Raw genomic sequence first — 19,078 nt, 5'->3', positions numbered from 1 at the left:
TATATAATAAATACAAAATAACAAGAGTAAAAAATCACAGAAACCTTAGTTTGTATTATATTTTGATATGTAATGCTTTTTAAGGTTTTTACGGAATACTGGAAGAGATATACATTTTTTAAAGTTGTCATCAAGACCATTCCATAGACGTGGTCCAGATACGGAAAGAAAATGTTCAGATAACCTAAGTTTAACATAAGGAATATGAAGTAACCAAAGTTGGTTTACATTACGTAAATTATACTTGTGGGATAAGGGTTTGATTTTAAAAAGATTAGCCATGTTTGGTGGAAGTTCGTTATGAAAAAACTGAAAAATATAAGAGGCAATTTGCATTTTGTGTAGATCATTTAATTTGAGTATGTTTAATTTTTTTAAAAGAGGTTCGGAGGAAGTGATGCGGGAAGAAAATGTATTAAAACGAACAGCTTTTTTTATTAACGTATTTAGGCTGTGGAGGTTGGAAGGATAATCGCCTGCCCAAATTATATTGCAATACAAAATATATGGTTGTATTAAGGTGTTATATAAAGAAAGCAAAATGTTAATTGGAAAGATCTCGATGGTATCAATGCATTTTGATAGAGCAGAAACGTTATCCGATATTATATTGCCTAATTTTTCTTCAAGATCTGCTTGACCCTGCAATATCTCAGTAAGAGTTTTTCTTACGTAGCTTTCAAATTCACTTGGGACTGATGTCGATCCAGAGCGAGTAGACCTATTCATGGTTGGTATTATACACGGAGTTTAATAATAGAAAGGTTGTCATGCGAGCTGCTGCAAGAGAACCGTCCTACTCCAAGGAAAGTATTACAAATAATCACTGAGGCAAACTAAGTTTATAGTTTTAAAAAATAACAAACTTTCAACACAAACCTTTATTTAAGTGATGTTTTCTTGTCAGACTGAGAAAAATAATTTCAGGTGCATTATTCATTCGTCTTAAGTGTCTGATAAGTCTTTAAATGTTTGATGAATAATTTAAAAAAAAAAGAAGCAAGTGATTGACCTTAGAAGATTTTGTAAATGAAATAATTATTTTGTGTTCTCGTTTACAGGGGAACTTCACTGTGAAATATAAGTCAGGAGACTGTGACGCTGAATTTTTAAGTTGTTTCTATTATTACAACAATGTGTAGGGCTATACGTACCGTCATCACAATAGTCGCCTCCATATCCAATATTGCAAAGACAAGGACCATCGAAACTACTAAAATAGCTGGAATCAACATCCCCAATACAGTAGCCGCCGTTCATACACGGCTGCGAAACACAGATATCGGCTAAAAAAAATGTTACAATTTGGGAAGCATTATTTTATAGAAAAAACCAAACTGCACAGAGGGGGGTTATATTTCAAATGTAGTAGTACACTTTGCAAGAGTTAATCGAGTGTTGCATACGCTTTACATTGGATAAAGCGTACAGGTGTATACAACAATTGAGGACGTTTCACCGATTTATTTTTAACAAAATGATTAGTTACAATTCTTAGAGTAGACCTATGCGTTCAGTTTGCTTTAAAACACGTTTAAGTTACTCTAATAATAGACCTTCCATTGAGCACGTATTCCTGTAGTCTGATTGGTCAGTTAAGTTTAATTGACAGTCCGGAAAGGTCCATTGTTATTTTACATAGCGCATTGTAAAGACCTCTCTGTGCCTAGCTTAGGATTTGTGCGACGACGCGACGCTACAACGTTATCATTCATGCATGACCGTCATACCTACGTTCTCTTCATATGTAGATTTGGCCAAATTGCGTTCCAGAATCTACTCAACGAGGTCACCTTTACATTTTCGCATGCGCAGACGACTTTTACTGATGCCATTTCGCTCTACGTCCTACAGTCGTCGTGCATCGAAAGCTCCCTACTATCTCCAAAGATACTAGAAATACATAGAACACTCGCATAGTAAAAATGGAGGCGGATATACGTCACATCTTTTACGCCAATCCGCCCTTCAGTTTTCTATATAGATATTTACACATAGTACAGGGGCGCCCTTCTGTTGCAAAGTAAATCCAGATATCACAGTCCGATCATATGATTCTACACTTTTGTGTCTGTTATTTTATTCTTTTGATTTATTTATGCCTACTTGTTTGTATCTTACGGGTGGCAACAATGTCTACCTCCACCAAACGGGCCGCCAAAAGAGGTTATGTATTCACCCGGGTGTTCACCGTGATGTAAAATTTGACAGAAGTTTTTTAGGTCCAGCCGTACGCAGCGCCCCATTGTTTGTGCTCACATACATTTCGGTGGAACACTATTTTTCTGTGGAGAACTCTATCTTGTGTTTCTAGTATCTTTGCTACTTCTATTAGCACATTGTCATCAGACACAGAGTTTCTTCTTTAGCCTAAAGTTTGGTTCACACTGCAGAAACAACACAAAAAGGCAATGTTTTCAGATTCTTGATCGGTATGTTAGGCTGGATGCAGAGTCAATATACTATTGAGTAATAACGCTTTTAAAAATTAGGTGTTATTGAAGGCGAATTATGATAAAACTACCTTCTTCACAATTGTCTCCGGAATAGCCGTATGGACAGTAACATAGTGGCGTTTCATATCCTGAGCAAGTACCTCCATTCTGACATGGATTCGGGGAACACAAATCTAAACAATTGAGATAATATTAAAGAGTTTAGTTCAACAAAGTATTATTTTAACTCGAATTGCAAAGAGTGCTCTGGAGGAATATACTGGTAAATATAGTCAAAATGAAGCTTGAATGTATAGTAGTAACATGGAAGTAGAACATGTGAACATTAAAACAACTAGGTGTGTGATCTGTTTTATTATGATCTGCCTAGGAAACAGTATAAAGAAAATGGAGATTATCAGTACTACAAACGTACGTATTATAAATGTCTAAAACTAACTCCTTATAGGTCCCAAAAAAACGACAGTGTTACAACACACACGTGTTGTGGGACAACACATGTGCGGACGCGTGTAAAGCTGGTTTTCCAGTAGGCAAATTTATTCGCGCGAATCAAAATCAAAGATTTGGATGTGCATTTTTTCGCTTCGCAAACTCCGATAGGGATGTGAACGCGCATGCGCATGAACCGACGCTTTCGATGCGCGCGAATAAATTCGCCTAGTGGAAAGCCGGCTTTAGACACGCGCGTATTCCTGGCCCTGCTCCGGTTGGCCAGTTGTTAAATGTTATTGCCAGTCCGGAAAGATCCATTACATTGGCTCCCGGTACAACACCGCATTGTTTTTAAGATATCATTAATAGTTTTTAAATGTTTAAATGGTTTGGCTCCAGACTATGTTGCCGACATGATTCAGCCTTATATTCCTGGGCGTAACTTGCGCTCTTGTGACAAACTATTTTTACACCTAGCCCCTCTCCCACTAGGGGTTTTTTTCAGCATACGAGTTACAAGAGAATGCTGAGTTGCTAACTCAGCAAACTCGGCAAAAACTCGTAGGACGATTCGGAAAGCTCGGAGTGGACTCTTACGTACTCGTAGCAGCTCTGAACTCGTGGCGCTAATTTTGAACATGTTCAAAATTATCGCCACGAGTAGATAACTCGTAGTAAACTCGAAGAACTCGTAGGTAGCTCGTAGAGTACTCGGGGTACTCCTACCTACAGTAGCTCGTACACTACTCTGGATACTCGTCGGCGGTTTTGTCATCTACGAGTTTGATGCGAGCACCCAAAAACGAGTACGAGTAAGTACGAGCGCACCGAGTTGGCTTGTACCCAACTCATATCTAATTCGGTACAAACTTGTTACGCTCTTAATAATCTCGTAGTTAACTCGGTGCTCTGCTCGGCATAATTCGTACATAACTCGTAACCAACTCCATAAAGTCGTACTTCACTCGTAGCTAACACGTAATAAGCTCATATAGGTCTTTTCCAAAGATCACGAGTTTTAACTCGTAGAAATCGTACGACTCTTAGGTGAAATAAACCTAGTTGGCAGGGACGTATCCGGGGGGGGAGCCGTGGGAGCTGTGACTCCCCCCCTTAGTACACAGTGTAAAATTTTTAAAGCTTTTTTCTGAGCCAATACAAATGATTTCCTGGGACCACTCAAAATGAATGCTTCTAAAATACGTAAAAATGCATCTGAACTCGTTTTGCATAGGCCTGGCCTACTATAATTATATCACATGTCTAAGCGTAATTTTTAAAAATCCATAAATCCTATGCCAAGTCTTTTAAGTAATACAGAAATGTGATACTGTATGGCTCAGTTTGGTTTTTATCCTTTTGCAAGCTTTTTTAAAGTAGGGCCTATTGTTTAATAATACTATACTATTAGCAATAATAATAATAATAATAATAGTAATAATAATAATAATAATATATTATTATTATTATTATTATTATTAATAATAATAATAATAATAATAATAATAATAATAATAATAATGGTGATGATGATGATGATGATGATGATGATGATAATTGATAGTAATATTAATAATATTAAAATGTGAAGGAAATTGTGCTAAAGGCGAAAAATAAAGTTGTGATTTGTTGATGATAATTATAAGCTTATATATTAAATTATAGTTAGGTCAAGTCGTCCTGGATATCAAGTAGATCTCTGATAAAGTACATGAGAAATTTGTTGGCGTTTCATTTTGACTATGTAATGGTGATGTGATGATAATGAATTTTACTATGTGAAAGTGTGATTTCCGGCCATCTAGAGGTACTATTTCCTCAAATTTTCTCACCTCAGCCCCAACAATGGTGGGGCTGAGGTGGTTGTGAAATCACGGTTTTGAAGTATGTAAAGAACATACTCAAAGACAATGTTTTTAAGCTTTGTTTTCTATGATGTATCACACAAATTAATAAGATCTTTTTGGTTGCAGAAAAACCTTTATGAAAAAGACCATGAGATTTTACTTTTGGCGCTTCATTTGGACTACCGGTAACGGTCAGGTGATGATAATGATTTTTACTAAAAGTTTTGTTTCTGGCCATCTAGAGGTACTATTTCCTCACATTTTCGCTCCTCAGCTCCAAGCATGGTGAGTCTGAGGTAGGTGCCGACTCACAAAATGTCCTCCCCCTCAACCTTACAAAACAGATCTGTGCCCTTCTGGGTGTGACATTAAACTGCATCGAGTCGGCACCTGACTCTTATTTTCTCCATGCTCAGAGTGTGTCTTGGTGACAGCTAAGGAGAGGGGGCATAATTTGTTTTTAGAATGTGATCTGGTTTTTCATCCCTTTTTTGTGATTATGACTATTTTAGATAAGAATTTTTTTTTTTGAGGAAAAAAAAAGGAAAATATATTCAAATTTAAGTATGAAAGTGTAATTTCCGGCCATCTAGAAGTGCCCTAATCATAAATTTTCTTACCTCAGCCCCAACCATGGTGGGGCTGAGGTGGATGGTTCCTCAGTCTGTGAAAATCCCTCCCTGGGACACCTCTCTTTCGAATTCATGGATTCTGTTGATTTATTATAATTATTGCTGGCCCTACTAATATTATTTATGATGTGTCTAATACAATTTTCACTTTATCCTCAGCTCAAAACAGTCCTTAAAACGTCCAGAGTGCGCTACTTCACAGCGGGGGGGTGGGGGGTGTTCGTCCCCCTGGACCCCGCCAGGGTCATACGTATCTCGCATAACGGCTCCCCCCCTTTCAAAATCCTGGCTACGTCCCTGCTAGGTGGGAGAGGGGTTAGTCATATCATTCTTACGGGGAACGAGATTTTAGTATTGCTGCTCTACGTCTTTGGAACACTTTCCTTTGCTCGGTCAAACACATTAGATCTTTAAAATTGCATCTCTTCACTGAGGCGTATAAAGAACCTTGATGTTTCTCTGTTCAATTTATATCATTAAAATGGGGAGCAACACTTCCTCGATGGGATAATTTGGTATGCGGATTCTGCTTGAAATTTTTCTGGAATTAATTTGGATTTTCACCAAGGCGTATAGACTACCTTGATGTTTCTCTGTTGAATTTATATTACTCACAAAAAAAATATTTGAAAAAATTTTAAAAAAGACTAAACACATGATACCACTTTTGTCTGTCGACGCAATGCAGCTCCTGTTGCAGTGCACGGTAATGGAGCCCCAGGCTTATCCTGGGGTGGAAGGTGCTGATGCTCAACATACTGCCTTTGGGTATCTGCGTATACCTGTACTTATATGGGGAGCAACATTGCCTCGATGGGATAATTGGTTTGGATTTTGCTAAAAATTCTTCTGGGAATTATTTGGATCTTGTTGGTTTAATTGTCTATGTGCCTTGAGCACATTTGGTGGAGATATTTTTATTATTATTATTTTTATTATTATTATAGACCATTTCATCGGATTTATTTTGAAACAGCGCCGCCAACATCTCGCACCTCACTGGGGGCTTGCCGCATCTGAGGCTTAGCCTGAGCAACTCGCTAGATACAACATGGAGGTATTATTGAGATAATAATAAATAATAATAACAATAATACCTCCATGGTTACAAATAGAGCATGCACCGTGCAGCGGATAGCGCTGCTAGACCTTTGCTATAGCAGCAGTAGACAATAGATACGATCTTGCTAATTACTGTAATTACTGTATATGTAAACATTGAAATAGCTTTTTAAGACTTGGACTTATTTTTAATGTAAACATTTCGTGTTATTTCCGTTTTAAAATATTTGTACTCGTAAATAATTTAGTTTTATCGTTGATTTAATCCACAAAAGAGTGAAATGTTAGGCCTCTGAAAGTCCCCCAGTGGTAGGTGCCAGGTTATCGGAATTTTTCATTTCAAATTTCGGTAAAATGGTGTATACCTACCTGTTTCGCAAAAATCGCCTCCATATCCTGGAAGGCAATAACAGTACCAATCACCAGCGTCAGTAGAAGAAGTAGAAGAATTAAAGAAATCAAAGCCACCTGGTATACAGCTGCCGCCGTTCATGCATGGACTCGAACTGCAGGGGTCGTCTGTAAAACGAAATTCAGAACAAAATATATTAATTTTATAATTTGTAGAAGTAATGTCTTTTTTATGTTGAATAAATATTATGTATGTGGGAATAGACTTTTTTCTCTCTTTCAAGTGTACGTTAATGACAGACTTAATATAGTTCCCAGTCTAGTTATGGGGATCCTAAATACATATGAATCACATGACTCAATAACAATATTCTCAACCCTGATCGTATTTGTTTTACCAATTACCTATATTTTTTTTTGTCTTGATTTATCACCGTACCATAGTCTGACAAAATTTAATAACAATTTTAAGATTTTCAAGACAAAACATCCTCGACGAAGGTATCAGAACTGTGTCATCTATCAACAAAAATATATGCAAACATGCGAACAATTAAGAAAAGAATCGGCTGGTAACGATCCTTTAACCATAAGATTAAACGGTCAGCAACAAAAAGCAGGCATGAAATAAGCGATCCTTGTTTAGTGCTAACACATGACGTGTTATCGCATTAAATAGCACGATTGAAAAAAAATGGAAGAAAAATTAAAAAGTGATCGCCCAAAACGCCTCAGGGGTTATTTTCGGGCGTCTAGAAAACACATATTTCGCGGGGGCAGGCCCCCGGACCCCCTAGGGTGGTGCTATCTCGATCGGCTCCACCTTCCGACCCCTTCCCCTCCCTTTTTTCAGATATCTCTGGATTCGCCCCTGATTATCAAACAACGGGTCTCAACTTTAAAGTCATTTCATAGACATAACATCATATGCAAAATGCAATTACGTATAGGTGGTCCCTTTATTCCGCAAATTTCTAGTATCCACACACCATTTGATTTAAAAGCACGGAAAATGAAAGTCTGTGTTGTATGGAGCCGCTAATATAGAAAATTGTTAGGCCTACTTACCTTCGTCGCAATGAAATCCACCAAAACCATATGTACATAAACATGGTAACCAATCAATTCCTGTACAAGTACCGCCGTTTTGACAAGGATTTGGGTCACACACAGCTGAAAGCAATTCAAGTCAATTTTATTGCCTCATCAGCCATCAAGATCTATTATCCGCCAAGCACACAATGACATTGAATACAATACAACAATAATAAATATATACAAGAGGTTATTTTTCGCTTAACTAACATATAAGACGTCTCCTTCTAATGTTAGGAGAGGATGTTGCGGGATCGAGACCGAGGAAGTATTAAAGGCAAAGGAAAACGGGAAAAACAAAGTGTGAAAGGGAATGAAACCAGAATTACGTGACGTGATGGAGAAAGATCACAGAGATGAAATAAATGAAGCGATGGTCAGGTTATTAGATCTAAGTAATTTTAGCGAGAGAACATGAAAAATAGTTATGACGTCAGTCAAATAAAACAATGTCGAAGGAAGTGAGTACAGAGATAGGCCTATAGTTAGATGAAAAGGCATAGGGAATAAATAATAACAATAACAATAAAAATAGCATTAACAGTATTAATAGGAACAATAACAATAACAATAAAATATCAATAACAATATAATAGCAATAACAATAACAACAACAACAATAATAATAATAATAATAATAATAATAATAATAACAATAATAATAATAATAATAATAATAATAATAATAATAGTCATCATCATCATCATATACTAATTTGAGTAAGGACAAAATGTTTGTGACGATTTACTTTTCAGATGAGTGCACAGCTCTGGAAGAAATATATCGTAGCACCATTCTTTTAAATGTCTTAGTACCATTATTGGCATATTTTGAGTTCCTAATTATGTCAATTAAAATATTGTAAAATATTATTTTACAATAAAATGAATCAACAAAATATTGGACGAGGACTTGTCACGCTACAAAAGCAACACCTGTGGGAATTCATTATTCAAATTACGATATAGTGAACGAAGCAGCAGAGTATTTAGTATGTAGGGCCAAATAGGTAAGTGGAATGTACCACTTTAGTGAGTGTGGCTGATACAAAATAATATAATGGAATAAGTAAGCCAATACGTGACTCATCCATCACAACATTTTAGCATGTATTGTATAATCCAACTTTACCATATTCTTTACCAGTATGCATATCTTAACCTGCTTTAACATATAAACAAAATTATTATCATTGGCTCATGGCTCATGTTCTTTTTTATTTAAAAGATAACTTGATTTCATTTGTAAAATCTTTCTAAAAGTATAGTTAAAGACGTAGCAATATTCAATATTATACTTTAGAATATTCTGTTATATATGGCAATACATGCAGTATTCAGCATTCAGTCTGAGATTCATGGAATGATTATTTAAATGATACTCCTTGGCGGATCTATGGGGAGTGGTGGTTGTCGACGTCCGGACCCAAAGTCAAAGATGAAAATTAATCACTTTTACAAGGGAGCGCCGTACATTGCGTTATTACAGAATTTTGCATGCGGAAATCGCAGAGAATGCAATCTTGTAATTATAAGATCTTTGGTGTATTACAAAGATCTTATAAACACAAGATAGCGTTCTCCGCGATTTACGCATGCAAGTTCTGTAATAAGGTATGAAAAGCGGCCTCTTGCTAAATTGGAAACTTTTGACCCTTGACCGCTCTGAACATAGCGTACGCCGCGCGACTTTACAGTTACACGTGGCAATTAGAAGCGTCCGATTCTGTCTTTAGAACATAAGGAACAAATTAACGTACTTGGTAACGAATTTATGGCGTAACGCGAACACCCTATCTCAGATCAAGCACTCCACTTGCAATTTGCAATTTCTAGTATAGCTTACTAGAGGGCGCTATTGCTCATAACGTCAATGGCAATCAAATATATAAATAAATAAATTAAAAAATTAAAAAAAAGAAAATAATAGAAAATAATACATAATATATTATCAGCAATATCGTGGACATATGCATACAACCATTATACATAGAATATATATTTGTTTAAAACACTGAGGAAGACTAATTATCATTCAGTACAGGCCTACCTTTTTCACAAAAAGAACCAGCGAATCCGAAATCGCAATAACAGGGATAATAATCATAACCAGTACAGGCTCCTCCATTCTGACAGATACTTGCATCACAACTTTCTAAGAGAAAGAAATTTTCATGAAGTTGAAAGATAATATTTACAAAGTTAATATGTGTTACTGTCTGAGTCATTAACATATGTGGTGCAATAAGTTCAATATGACATCATCATGCCCATATATATATATATATATATATACATCACAACTTCGCCACATAAAATTTGATAGTGTGGATATTATAATTTAATTCTATGTATCAATATGTATAACAAATAATAATAATAAATAATAATGTATTACCTTCACAAAACGGGCCTGTAAATCCCAATACGCATTCACATGGATATTCCGGGTTACCAGTACAAGTTCCTCCATTCGAGCATGGGTTGACAGCCACATGGCAACGATCTTTTATAAGAAAAAACAGCTACGTTTAAAACATATCATGAGCAACATTGTAATACATATACTTACATAGGTGAACCTCCTTTTCTACATCGTAGAGCTGTAGCCAAAAAAAAACCTGTTAAGCACTAAACAGCATACTTAGGTTTCTGTTGAGTTTTCTTTAGAGTGTAATGGCTTGGCTTGCCTAACTTCTGTGCTTAAACCTTAAACAAGGGGTCACAGATAGTAGTAGCATGGAGGTAGTCACGATAGCACCACCTAGTTGGAGCAGCAACATAAGTATGCATAAAAAAACACTTTAATACGTGCCATTAAGAAATGCCACAATCAATTTCCAAAAAAAAAAGATAGATAGGGCCTATTATTCATGATTCCTAGACAACATTGGAAGGTTCTACGCTGTAATATGTTGAAAATTGTGTACTATAAAATGTATTAAAGGGGAAACGCGGCGTTTCAGTCAGTTGTATGAAGACTGTACCTGGGGGTTGGATCTGCGCACATACAGGTCTCCGTGGTCTAATAATAATGCTCTTAGTGAACGTGCCTAATGTTGTAACAATACCATTTTTTAAAATTTCAGTATATATTAAAATCATAACAACAACAAAATTAACAATAATAATAATAATAATAATAATAATAATAATATTATTATTATTATTATTATTATTATTATTATTATTATTATTATTATTATTATTATTATTATTATTATTGTTGTTGTTGTTGTTGTTTTCGTTGTCGTTGTTGTTATAATTTTAATATATACTGAAATTTATAAAAATGGTATTGTTACACAACATCAGACACATGCACTAAGAGGCTAAGTAGAATTCATTGTGAACTACAGCACTTTGTTGTTTGTTCTATTGTTATTTATGTACTGGCCTCTAATAGGTTGCAGCTGTAAAATGTCGACAAAAAAAACTTCTCACCAACGACTAGATCTTCGCAGTTGCTTCCTGCGTAGCCATCTGCGCAGTGACACCGATAAATCCACGGCTCCCTAAATGAACCTTCACAAGTCCCGCCGTTCTTACATGGTCCATCATCACAAATTATTGAATCTGGAAAATGTATAACTCGTTTAATAACCATTTTTCAACAATGACATTAATAATAATGACATAATAGGCCTAATATTATATAAAAATGAAACAGCTTAACATTTAAGCGGAATAAATAATAAGGAAATTTCGCAACCTTACGATAACGAATACGTCATTATCATTATCGTCATTCGTGCCTAAAATGTTGTACAAGCTGAATATTATCTTTGCTTCATGCAAAAGGTATGAATCGCCTACGTTGTGACAGATATGATGTTGTAGGGGAAGGGTTGTCTAAAAATGTTACGTGGCCTAACCGTATTGGTTATCGTTTTTGTCAGCTTCCGAAAATTTCCTATTATCTCTGGATGACGACTGAAGCAACTGAATCGAAACATTGAGACATTCTCAACGAAGACCACAGTACTTTCCAAAACTATCTACGTGGTGTACCGTATAAGCATATGGCACATTAACACAATGAATATGATATTAACATTGTTATGTTATGCAACTGATTTACTAAACAACATTTTTGTAGCAATAAACAGAGAAAATGAAAACCCTAACCCTAACCAACTTCAAAAGGTATAAGTTTTTCACCTTCTGGTATAGATTCCAAACAGGCTTTTGTTCCATATAAATCATAGCAACACTTTTCATTTGGTGCACAGTGGTCATCTCTCTGGCATTCTGTTTCATGGGTGTATACAAGACCATCGTTGGCCAAAAAGGGACACATTCCTTCGTGATCTAAAGGAGAGAACTTAATCTTTTAGATAATTACATCCGCCAAGAAGATTATGTATTCACTGCTGTCTGTTTAGTGGAATGGTGCAAAATAATCGAAAAAAGACATCATTCAATTTTTTGCCCTTTAGCACTAAAACAGCAGTGGGCCTGAATACAACGTGGGAGATTCCATTAATTTCTTGAGGGTATGGTGCAGCACTCAAGAAAATAATATGTATGAATACGAAAGGCGATTTTATTATTTTCTTATGGTATGCTGCTTCATACGCAACCTGCGTTACTGTTGGTCTGTATTCATGCACAGGGCGGAGGTATGTATTCTATGGAGTGACGGCTCTAGTTTTTACTATGAACGCCAAATAGATCACCCATTATTTTTGCAACTGCCGATAATTTAAAATAATGATAATAATGATAATGATGGTAATAATAATAATAATAATAGTAATAATAATAATGATAATAAAAATAATAATAATAATAATAATGATGATGATGATGATGATGATGATGATGATGATAAAGATGATGATAAAGATGATGATAATAATAACAATAACTGAGTACGCACGCACACGCACACTCAATCATTCATAAGTCATCAAAAATACCTGCATAGCCTACGTATGCACATACATCTTGCACATTTTGCGTTCATACACACATTAGTTCAATGCATTTGGACATTCTCCTACATTGAACAACTTCCTTTAAACAACACCAGTATGGTTACTATTTTGGTATAAACAGTTTCCCTAACTAAAATAAAAGTTAGCATCGTCAGTACAAAGGCTTGATTGTTATTACTTCTCCAGCTGGTAGTTAGCGGAACTGATTACACCAAAAAAAGTAAGCATAGGCCCTACTGGTTTTACTGGTTTAAATTTTTAAATATTAAATGTGAAGACCGATGGAATGTTATAAATATTCTCATGCATGTTTTTGTTAGTATAATGTGTATCTCTTCTGAGGTATACTACCCTATCTTCATTAATGCGACCGCCGTCTAATGTTGAGACAAATGGTCAAAGAGAGACCATCAGTCACAGTCCGGAAATAAAATCCTTTGTGGGTTCATAATAAAAAAAAATCTATAGTTAAGGGTGCCACAGTGTGCTTTAGACCAATTATATTAAGGACACTAACAACCACAGTAAGTTACCGGTAGTTCAAATCGGGTATAATTAATATTTTTAGTTGGACTTTGTCGTAGCGTCGGATGAAGGGGGTTAGTGATTGCCCAAGAGGAATATGTGAAAGGGGTGGGGAAGATTTCGCTGCTTGCTTACAATAGTGTCATCACTCTGAAGATGGTCGTATATAAACATAAAACTATCAATTAAGAGGACAAACTATAGAAATCTAGTCAATAATACCGTAAAACAGCTTCTCTGCGCAGACCTTTAAGCCCTGTCCAGACTATCAAATTTTATTTGACAAAAACATGGTCATGATGACACATCATGGCCAAATATAGTCACATTGGGCTTAGTCGACTGGTTCATTTCGTTGAGTACGAATTTTCGTTGAGTATTATTTTCATACGACTGGTTCGTAAAATAGACATCGTAGACAACGAAAATTAACGTAATCAGAATGCGTTAATCATCGTTAAGTTACGCACGTGACCAAAAAAATATGACCGATTGGTCAGTTTAGCAACAACATTTGCGTTAATATAATTTAGATTAAATTTCAGAAAATAAAAATTATAATATTTAACCACATTGGAGTCATAAAATAACTGTAGGATAACAGAATTAAAAAACTGGATGAAAACATTTTTTTAACGAAAAACCCATACTGCCACAATCCGAAGCAGCCTTGATTACGCAGCGTGTATCGCGGTAACTATGCAGCCATTTTGTTTTGTCAAAATGGCTGCATGGTCATCTTCGTTAAGTAGGATTTTACCACTGCGCAGGTGGGCGTGGTTTAACGAAGAACGACCAGTCGAATACGGCCACTATGGCTATAATGGGCATGCAAGAGTTTATTGTCAAACAAAAGTTAATAGTCTAGATAGAGTTGAAATTGACCACTAGTCATCAATTGGAGGATTGTTGTAGTAGAATTCAACGAATTTTAATCTGTTTCTGGTTGAAAATAATAATTTACATGATCTTTTAAAATTATCTATTCAAAAATTTAAATAGTGATTCAGAAGTTTTCCTACATTGTCTATACTTTTGGCAAACAGTACATATTAACTGTTCAGACGTGTTATTTTTTTTTTAATTTATACCTAATGCCACTGCTACCATGCACATCGATCCACAGCCTGTAGAACAGCACCTTTCAGTTGAATTACAGTGATAGTCGTCGCGACAATGAAAATCACATGAAGTTGGTGAATAAGTAGTAGTAGTAGGAACACTAGGACATTCCCCGGGATGACTGTAATATTCAACTGAAATGTAGAAATATATAAAACATTCTCTGTTGTAAAATTTGGTTTAAAATGTTCGTATTTGTATGTTTATGTTTTTAGATCTAAAGTTGTAATCCAGGCTAGAACACCAGGACATTTTATTTAGTTATTTCTATTTATTATAAATGCGGGATATACAGAAAACATTAAAAAAGACAAACAATGAAGTAGAAAAAAGACAGGTTAGTGGCATGCCAAGAGAGAACAATACAAGCACGACACCAGAGTGAATTCTCTCTAAACCGCTAACCTAAAAAAAAAAAAAAACAATGACAAGCAAGGAGAATTTAAAAATAATATATTTTATAATAATTTGTTCAGAAATTCAGAAATCTATCTGGGATGGGTGTGATGTTCAGATAAATTTGAGAAAATACATTAATAAATATTCTCGGTACAGTAAAATGTGTTTTTTGCAATTCACGAATCACGGACAAGGATAACAATATATATTTTGTTTACGTACTACAAACGGGGCAGCATTCAGATTTAACATACACCGGGTCATAACAATCAGCTAGAGGGCAAATTGGGGTTCTACAGACAACTGATCCGTTTGTGCAAAAGCAGCTACCGCAACCAGAATTGATTATTTGACCATCTGCATACCAATCGTCTTCGAAGTAACAGGATGATGGATTACTTTCTATATTCATAAAAAAGGAAAAGAATGATAATCACATTATCAAGAGAAAAAAAATGAAATTGAGAGTAACGGGATCCTCCCAACGGATAACACGTCACCTGAAAAGATATTAAATGAAAAAAGTTTCTTAAAATGCCATAGAACCTACACAAATTATGTATGTTATTTTTACTGTTCATTATCATTGTCTGACTGCCAAGAGTAGGCCCTTATATATGAAAAGTCCAAAGAATTTAAATAAATTAAAGTATGCAATGGTATAAAAATACAGTAATTAAACATACAAAAGTTGCAAAAACAATATTCTCATCAATTTTAATTCAAAGATATACAGTAACTAAACGAAATAACAAATCAGTAGAACAATCGTTTTATTAGAATGTGCTGTAATGTTTTTTTTTATTTATTTATTTTTTTTTTGTTTTTTTTAACTCAATATTTATCAATAACATTTTAGTATTTCATGTACAGTACTGTACTTGTGTTTGTATATGATAATAAATGGAACCTTGAATCTTGAAAATTGCATAGGCCAATAATAAATACAAAAATAAGTAAAAGATAACACTAACATATATAGGTAGTAATTACTTTTAAGGTGGTAATTTATGAGTAAATACATTTTTCCCTTTTTCACTTTCCTCACTTCTTTTATCTTGACCACGAGTAAGACCTCAGTGCCAAAAAAGGGCAGTATAGGGAACCCTTATAAATATAATAAAACCCTTATAAACTTACAAAGTTTCTTCATTTGTAAGAGTAGCTTACAAAAACACATCAAAACGTCAAGATTCTATAGAAGCACATGCTGTATCAGCCACGCTTAGCTTTTAAACGTGACAAAAATTTGTGGTGCATTGTGTATTTAAACCCTCCACTCTCTACAGTGTACCTCATTTAGTTAACTTTTGTAGTATATTGTTGTTCTTGCAAAAAAAATAAATTAAAAATAAAAATCTGCATTTACTGGGGTTAAGATTACATTTTGTTTATTTTTGCCAAATCATTTCAAAAGATTTAACTTATATTAAATGCTTGCGGTCACCAAGTAGATAGATACTATGTGGTGTACCGTAGCACACGCATTTAATATATTATTATTGTGCATGCAAACCTTCAAAAAATAAGATTTTACTTATCTTATGTTCTATTTTCTCTCATTGCTAACCACCAACTGCCTATTCTAAGCCATATCGATCCAATTTACTGAATCTAGCAACTAAACACAATAAACATTAATTATCACTACAGTACCGGCCTATACTATGTATATTATGTAAATGGTGTAAATTACGTTCTTGTGGTAAAAGACAGACATCCCCACATCCATTACTGCAACATTTCTCTAATCCTGGGCATTCCGTATCAAATCTGCATTCGGTAACACAAATTCCAAATCCACCGTTTCGCTCTGGGCAAGTCCCAGGTTTTACTTCATCTGCATTAACAATGACATAAAAAAATATTAAAGGAATTTAAGTAAACTGCAAGTATATGAAGTTTTTGGCTACGTTCAGACTTGGAGATAAGCTTGGCTTACGTTAAGCCCGGCTCAAGGTTAAGCCCGGCTTAACTTTGCCAGGCTTTCAAACTAGCGAGATTAGCCAGGCGCAAGCATTTGCATATTAATGAACCGTAACCAGGAAACGAGCTTCGAAACATTGCGCTAGAAACGTGCACTCACTCACAGAACACGTAATTGAATGCTGATTGGTCATTTTTTTTTACCAGAAGTCAATGCAAGACCCCCACAGCAATTAAAGCCCAGCTTAGAAAAGTTAAACACGGTGGCAGTACGCCAGGCCTAATTACTATAGGAACACAGCCCGGCTTGAGATAAGCCACCAAGTTCAGACTGGCATGTGGATAAACCTGTTGAGCCGGGTTTATCCCCCTAGTCTGAGCTGATCCGTTGCGCACACGTCGTGGCGTTGCATTCTTCATAGTGTGTGCCCGTCTTTAACTTAAGATTCATATTCCTGCATTCACACCAAATTCAAATTTTCGGAAACGACTTTAGGTTCGGGGGCAAGTGCGTATTCCTTACGCAGTTCAGATTGCTTAGTTGATAAGGTTGTTAATACTCCGAAAAGGCTGCATTTAATATTAATGACACAAACGATCATACTCACCACACAAGGATTCGTCGCAATGTACTTCTCCGGCTTTGCAGATGCTGAAAATACGTTATAGTTATTACGATACAATACTTTATGGTCATTTTAACAACACGGTAAAAATTAAATTAGTGTTGGTTGATCCGATAGACAAAACAGTAGTATGTGCAATTCAGAAGTATAAAATGTATAAATAAATAGATAACAATAAGATAAATTTCTTGAGAGAATCATGGATGGATGGGTCTCAGAATCAAGAATAGATGACCCACAAGCTGAAAAGAAAAGGGAATAGCGCTGCCCTGAATCTGAAAAAAACAACCAAAAACTACAACACTAAAGGGTGAAAAAAATCTTTGAGTCACAGATACAAAAACCAGCTGACTGTCTGCCAGTGAATCACAGTGAATCTCCCAATCACCCGAGAAGGTCTCCCAATCACCCGAGAAGGTATTGTGGAGTGTCATATTGGGGCCATGCATGAATGACAAGGGTGACGAGTGCAAAAATATCAGGAAATTGAACAAAATAAATAGAAAATATTGTTATTCATCGATAGTAAATAGTTCTATCTGTTAGTTAACACGTGTTTGAAATTTATAAAGAAAAATTCAAAAAGAAATTGATTTTCAATAGGGTTAATAATTATTATATTACATGTAGTTTTTGTTTGACCATGGCCAAAATAGTTTAGCACCTTAGCTAGGCGTACAACATTGTTCGGCTCTAGAAACAGTAGGCTACAAGGCCTAGGCCTCTTACTTGCACACAGGACAACTGAAATTCGTATAGTAAACGGGTGTTAGTGGCAAGCCTCTAGCTAAAGTCCCAATCCATGGGTATCTCCAAAATAACTTGTAATATATTATAAGAGAAATCCGTAAGTCATACGGTAACTGAAACAGTACTACTACTAGTTAGGCCATGGAGGTATAAAATAGGTTAGGCTTAGTCTAGTACTATGAAGCGTAATAGTACTATGGCCTATATAATACACTATTTAGATAGGCTCTTCTTTCAATCTTGAATTTCGAGGTCGAAAAAAACCTTTCAATTTTTCTTAATCATATAGTGGGGCAGAATAGTCTTTTAAGAACATTTTTGCCATATGGAGTTATGAATTTTTAAATAACATGAGGTCGAGAATTTAGCCTCCCTAATCATTGTACAGCAATGACGCGATGTAGGGGCCCTAAGTAAAGTACCAGTTTTGACAAATTTCTTTCTGGCATTTTTAAAATTATTTTTTAAAATAACGATTCTTGCAATGCTTTTTAATAATAAATTTAAATTTAACGCAAGGATTTTTTTTAAAATCATCTAACCACTCGAAGCGCCTGTTTATGCACAAGTCGCGTTTTGTGACGTCGATCACTAACAAGAAACGTTGGTTCATCTGGATTCTTAAATTTTTATAAGTTATTTAATTTCCATTTTTTTTTTATATTTTGTTTTTCTCTTTCGAATCGAAATACATTATGGAAAGCCTCTCGATAAGCTTCGACTCTTTAGCCAACCCATCCGGCCTGGGATTCCGATCTTTTATTTTCATTGCATTTTTGTGCCTGAATGTGTCAATAGAAGAAATGAAATATAAAAATAAAATAATTACCAAAATTTACAGGTTTCGTGGAATGATTCACCATCCCGAAGTTGCATTCCAAGGTATGTACAAGGATATCCAGCTACAATGTA

At 35.3% G+C, this 19,078-nt stretch overlaps 1 protein-coding gene across 1 annotated transcript in view; it reads right to left on the bottom strand.

Moving 5' to 3' along the window:
• LOC117120120 (neurogenic locus notch homolog protein 1-like) overlaps positions 1-19,078 on the bottom strand; it is a gene marked incomplete at its 3' end in the record, with an annotated part of 70,849 nt that overhangs the window by 9,460 nt on the left and 42,311 nt on the right. Inside the window, 13 exon segments of the mRNA XM_033265131.1 lie at positions 1,155-1,286; positions 2,525-2,629; positions 6,802-6,951; positions 7,852-7,956; positions 9,929-10,033; positions 10,277-10,384; positions 11,323-11,454; positions 12,040-12,189; positions 14,435-14,599; positions 15,087-15,266; positions 16,561-16,704; positions 17,399-17,442; positions 18,996-19,068. Coding sequence (XP_033121022.1) covers positions 1,155-1,286; positions 2,525-2,629; positions 6,802-6,951; positions 7,852-7,956; positions 9,929-10,033; positions 10,277-10,384; positions 11,323-11,454; positions 12,040-12,189; positions 14,435-14,599; positions 15,087-15,266; positions 16,561-16,704; positions 17,399-17,442; positions 18,996-19,068 — 1,593 coding nt within the window.

This window comes from Anneissia japonica, unplaced genomic scaffold (assembly GCF_011630105.1).
Source record: "Anneissia japonica isolate Jap-2015-1 unplaced genomic scaffold, ASM1163010v1 scaffold401_len1656234_cov178, whole genome shotgun sequence".
Taxonomy (NCBI): Eukaryota; Metazoa; Echinodermata; class Crinoidea; order Comatulida; family Comatulidae; genus Anneissia; species Anneissia japonica.
The sequence above is the reverse complement of the archived record's forward strand: the minus strand, read 5'-3'. Positions and strand labels throughout refer to the sequence as shown.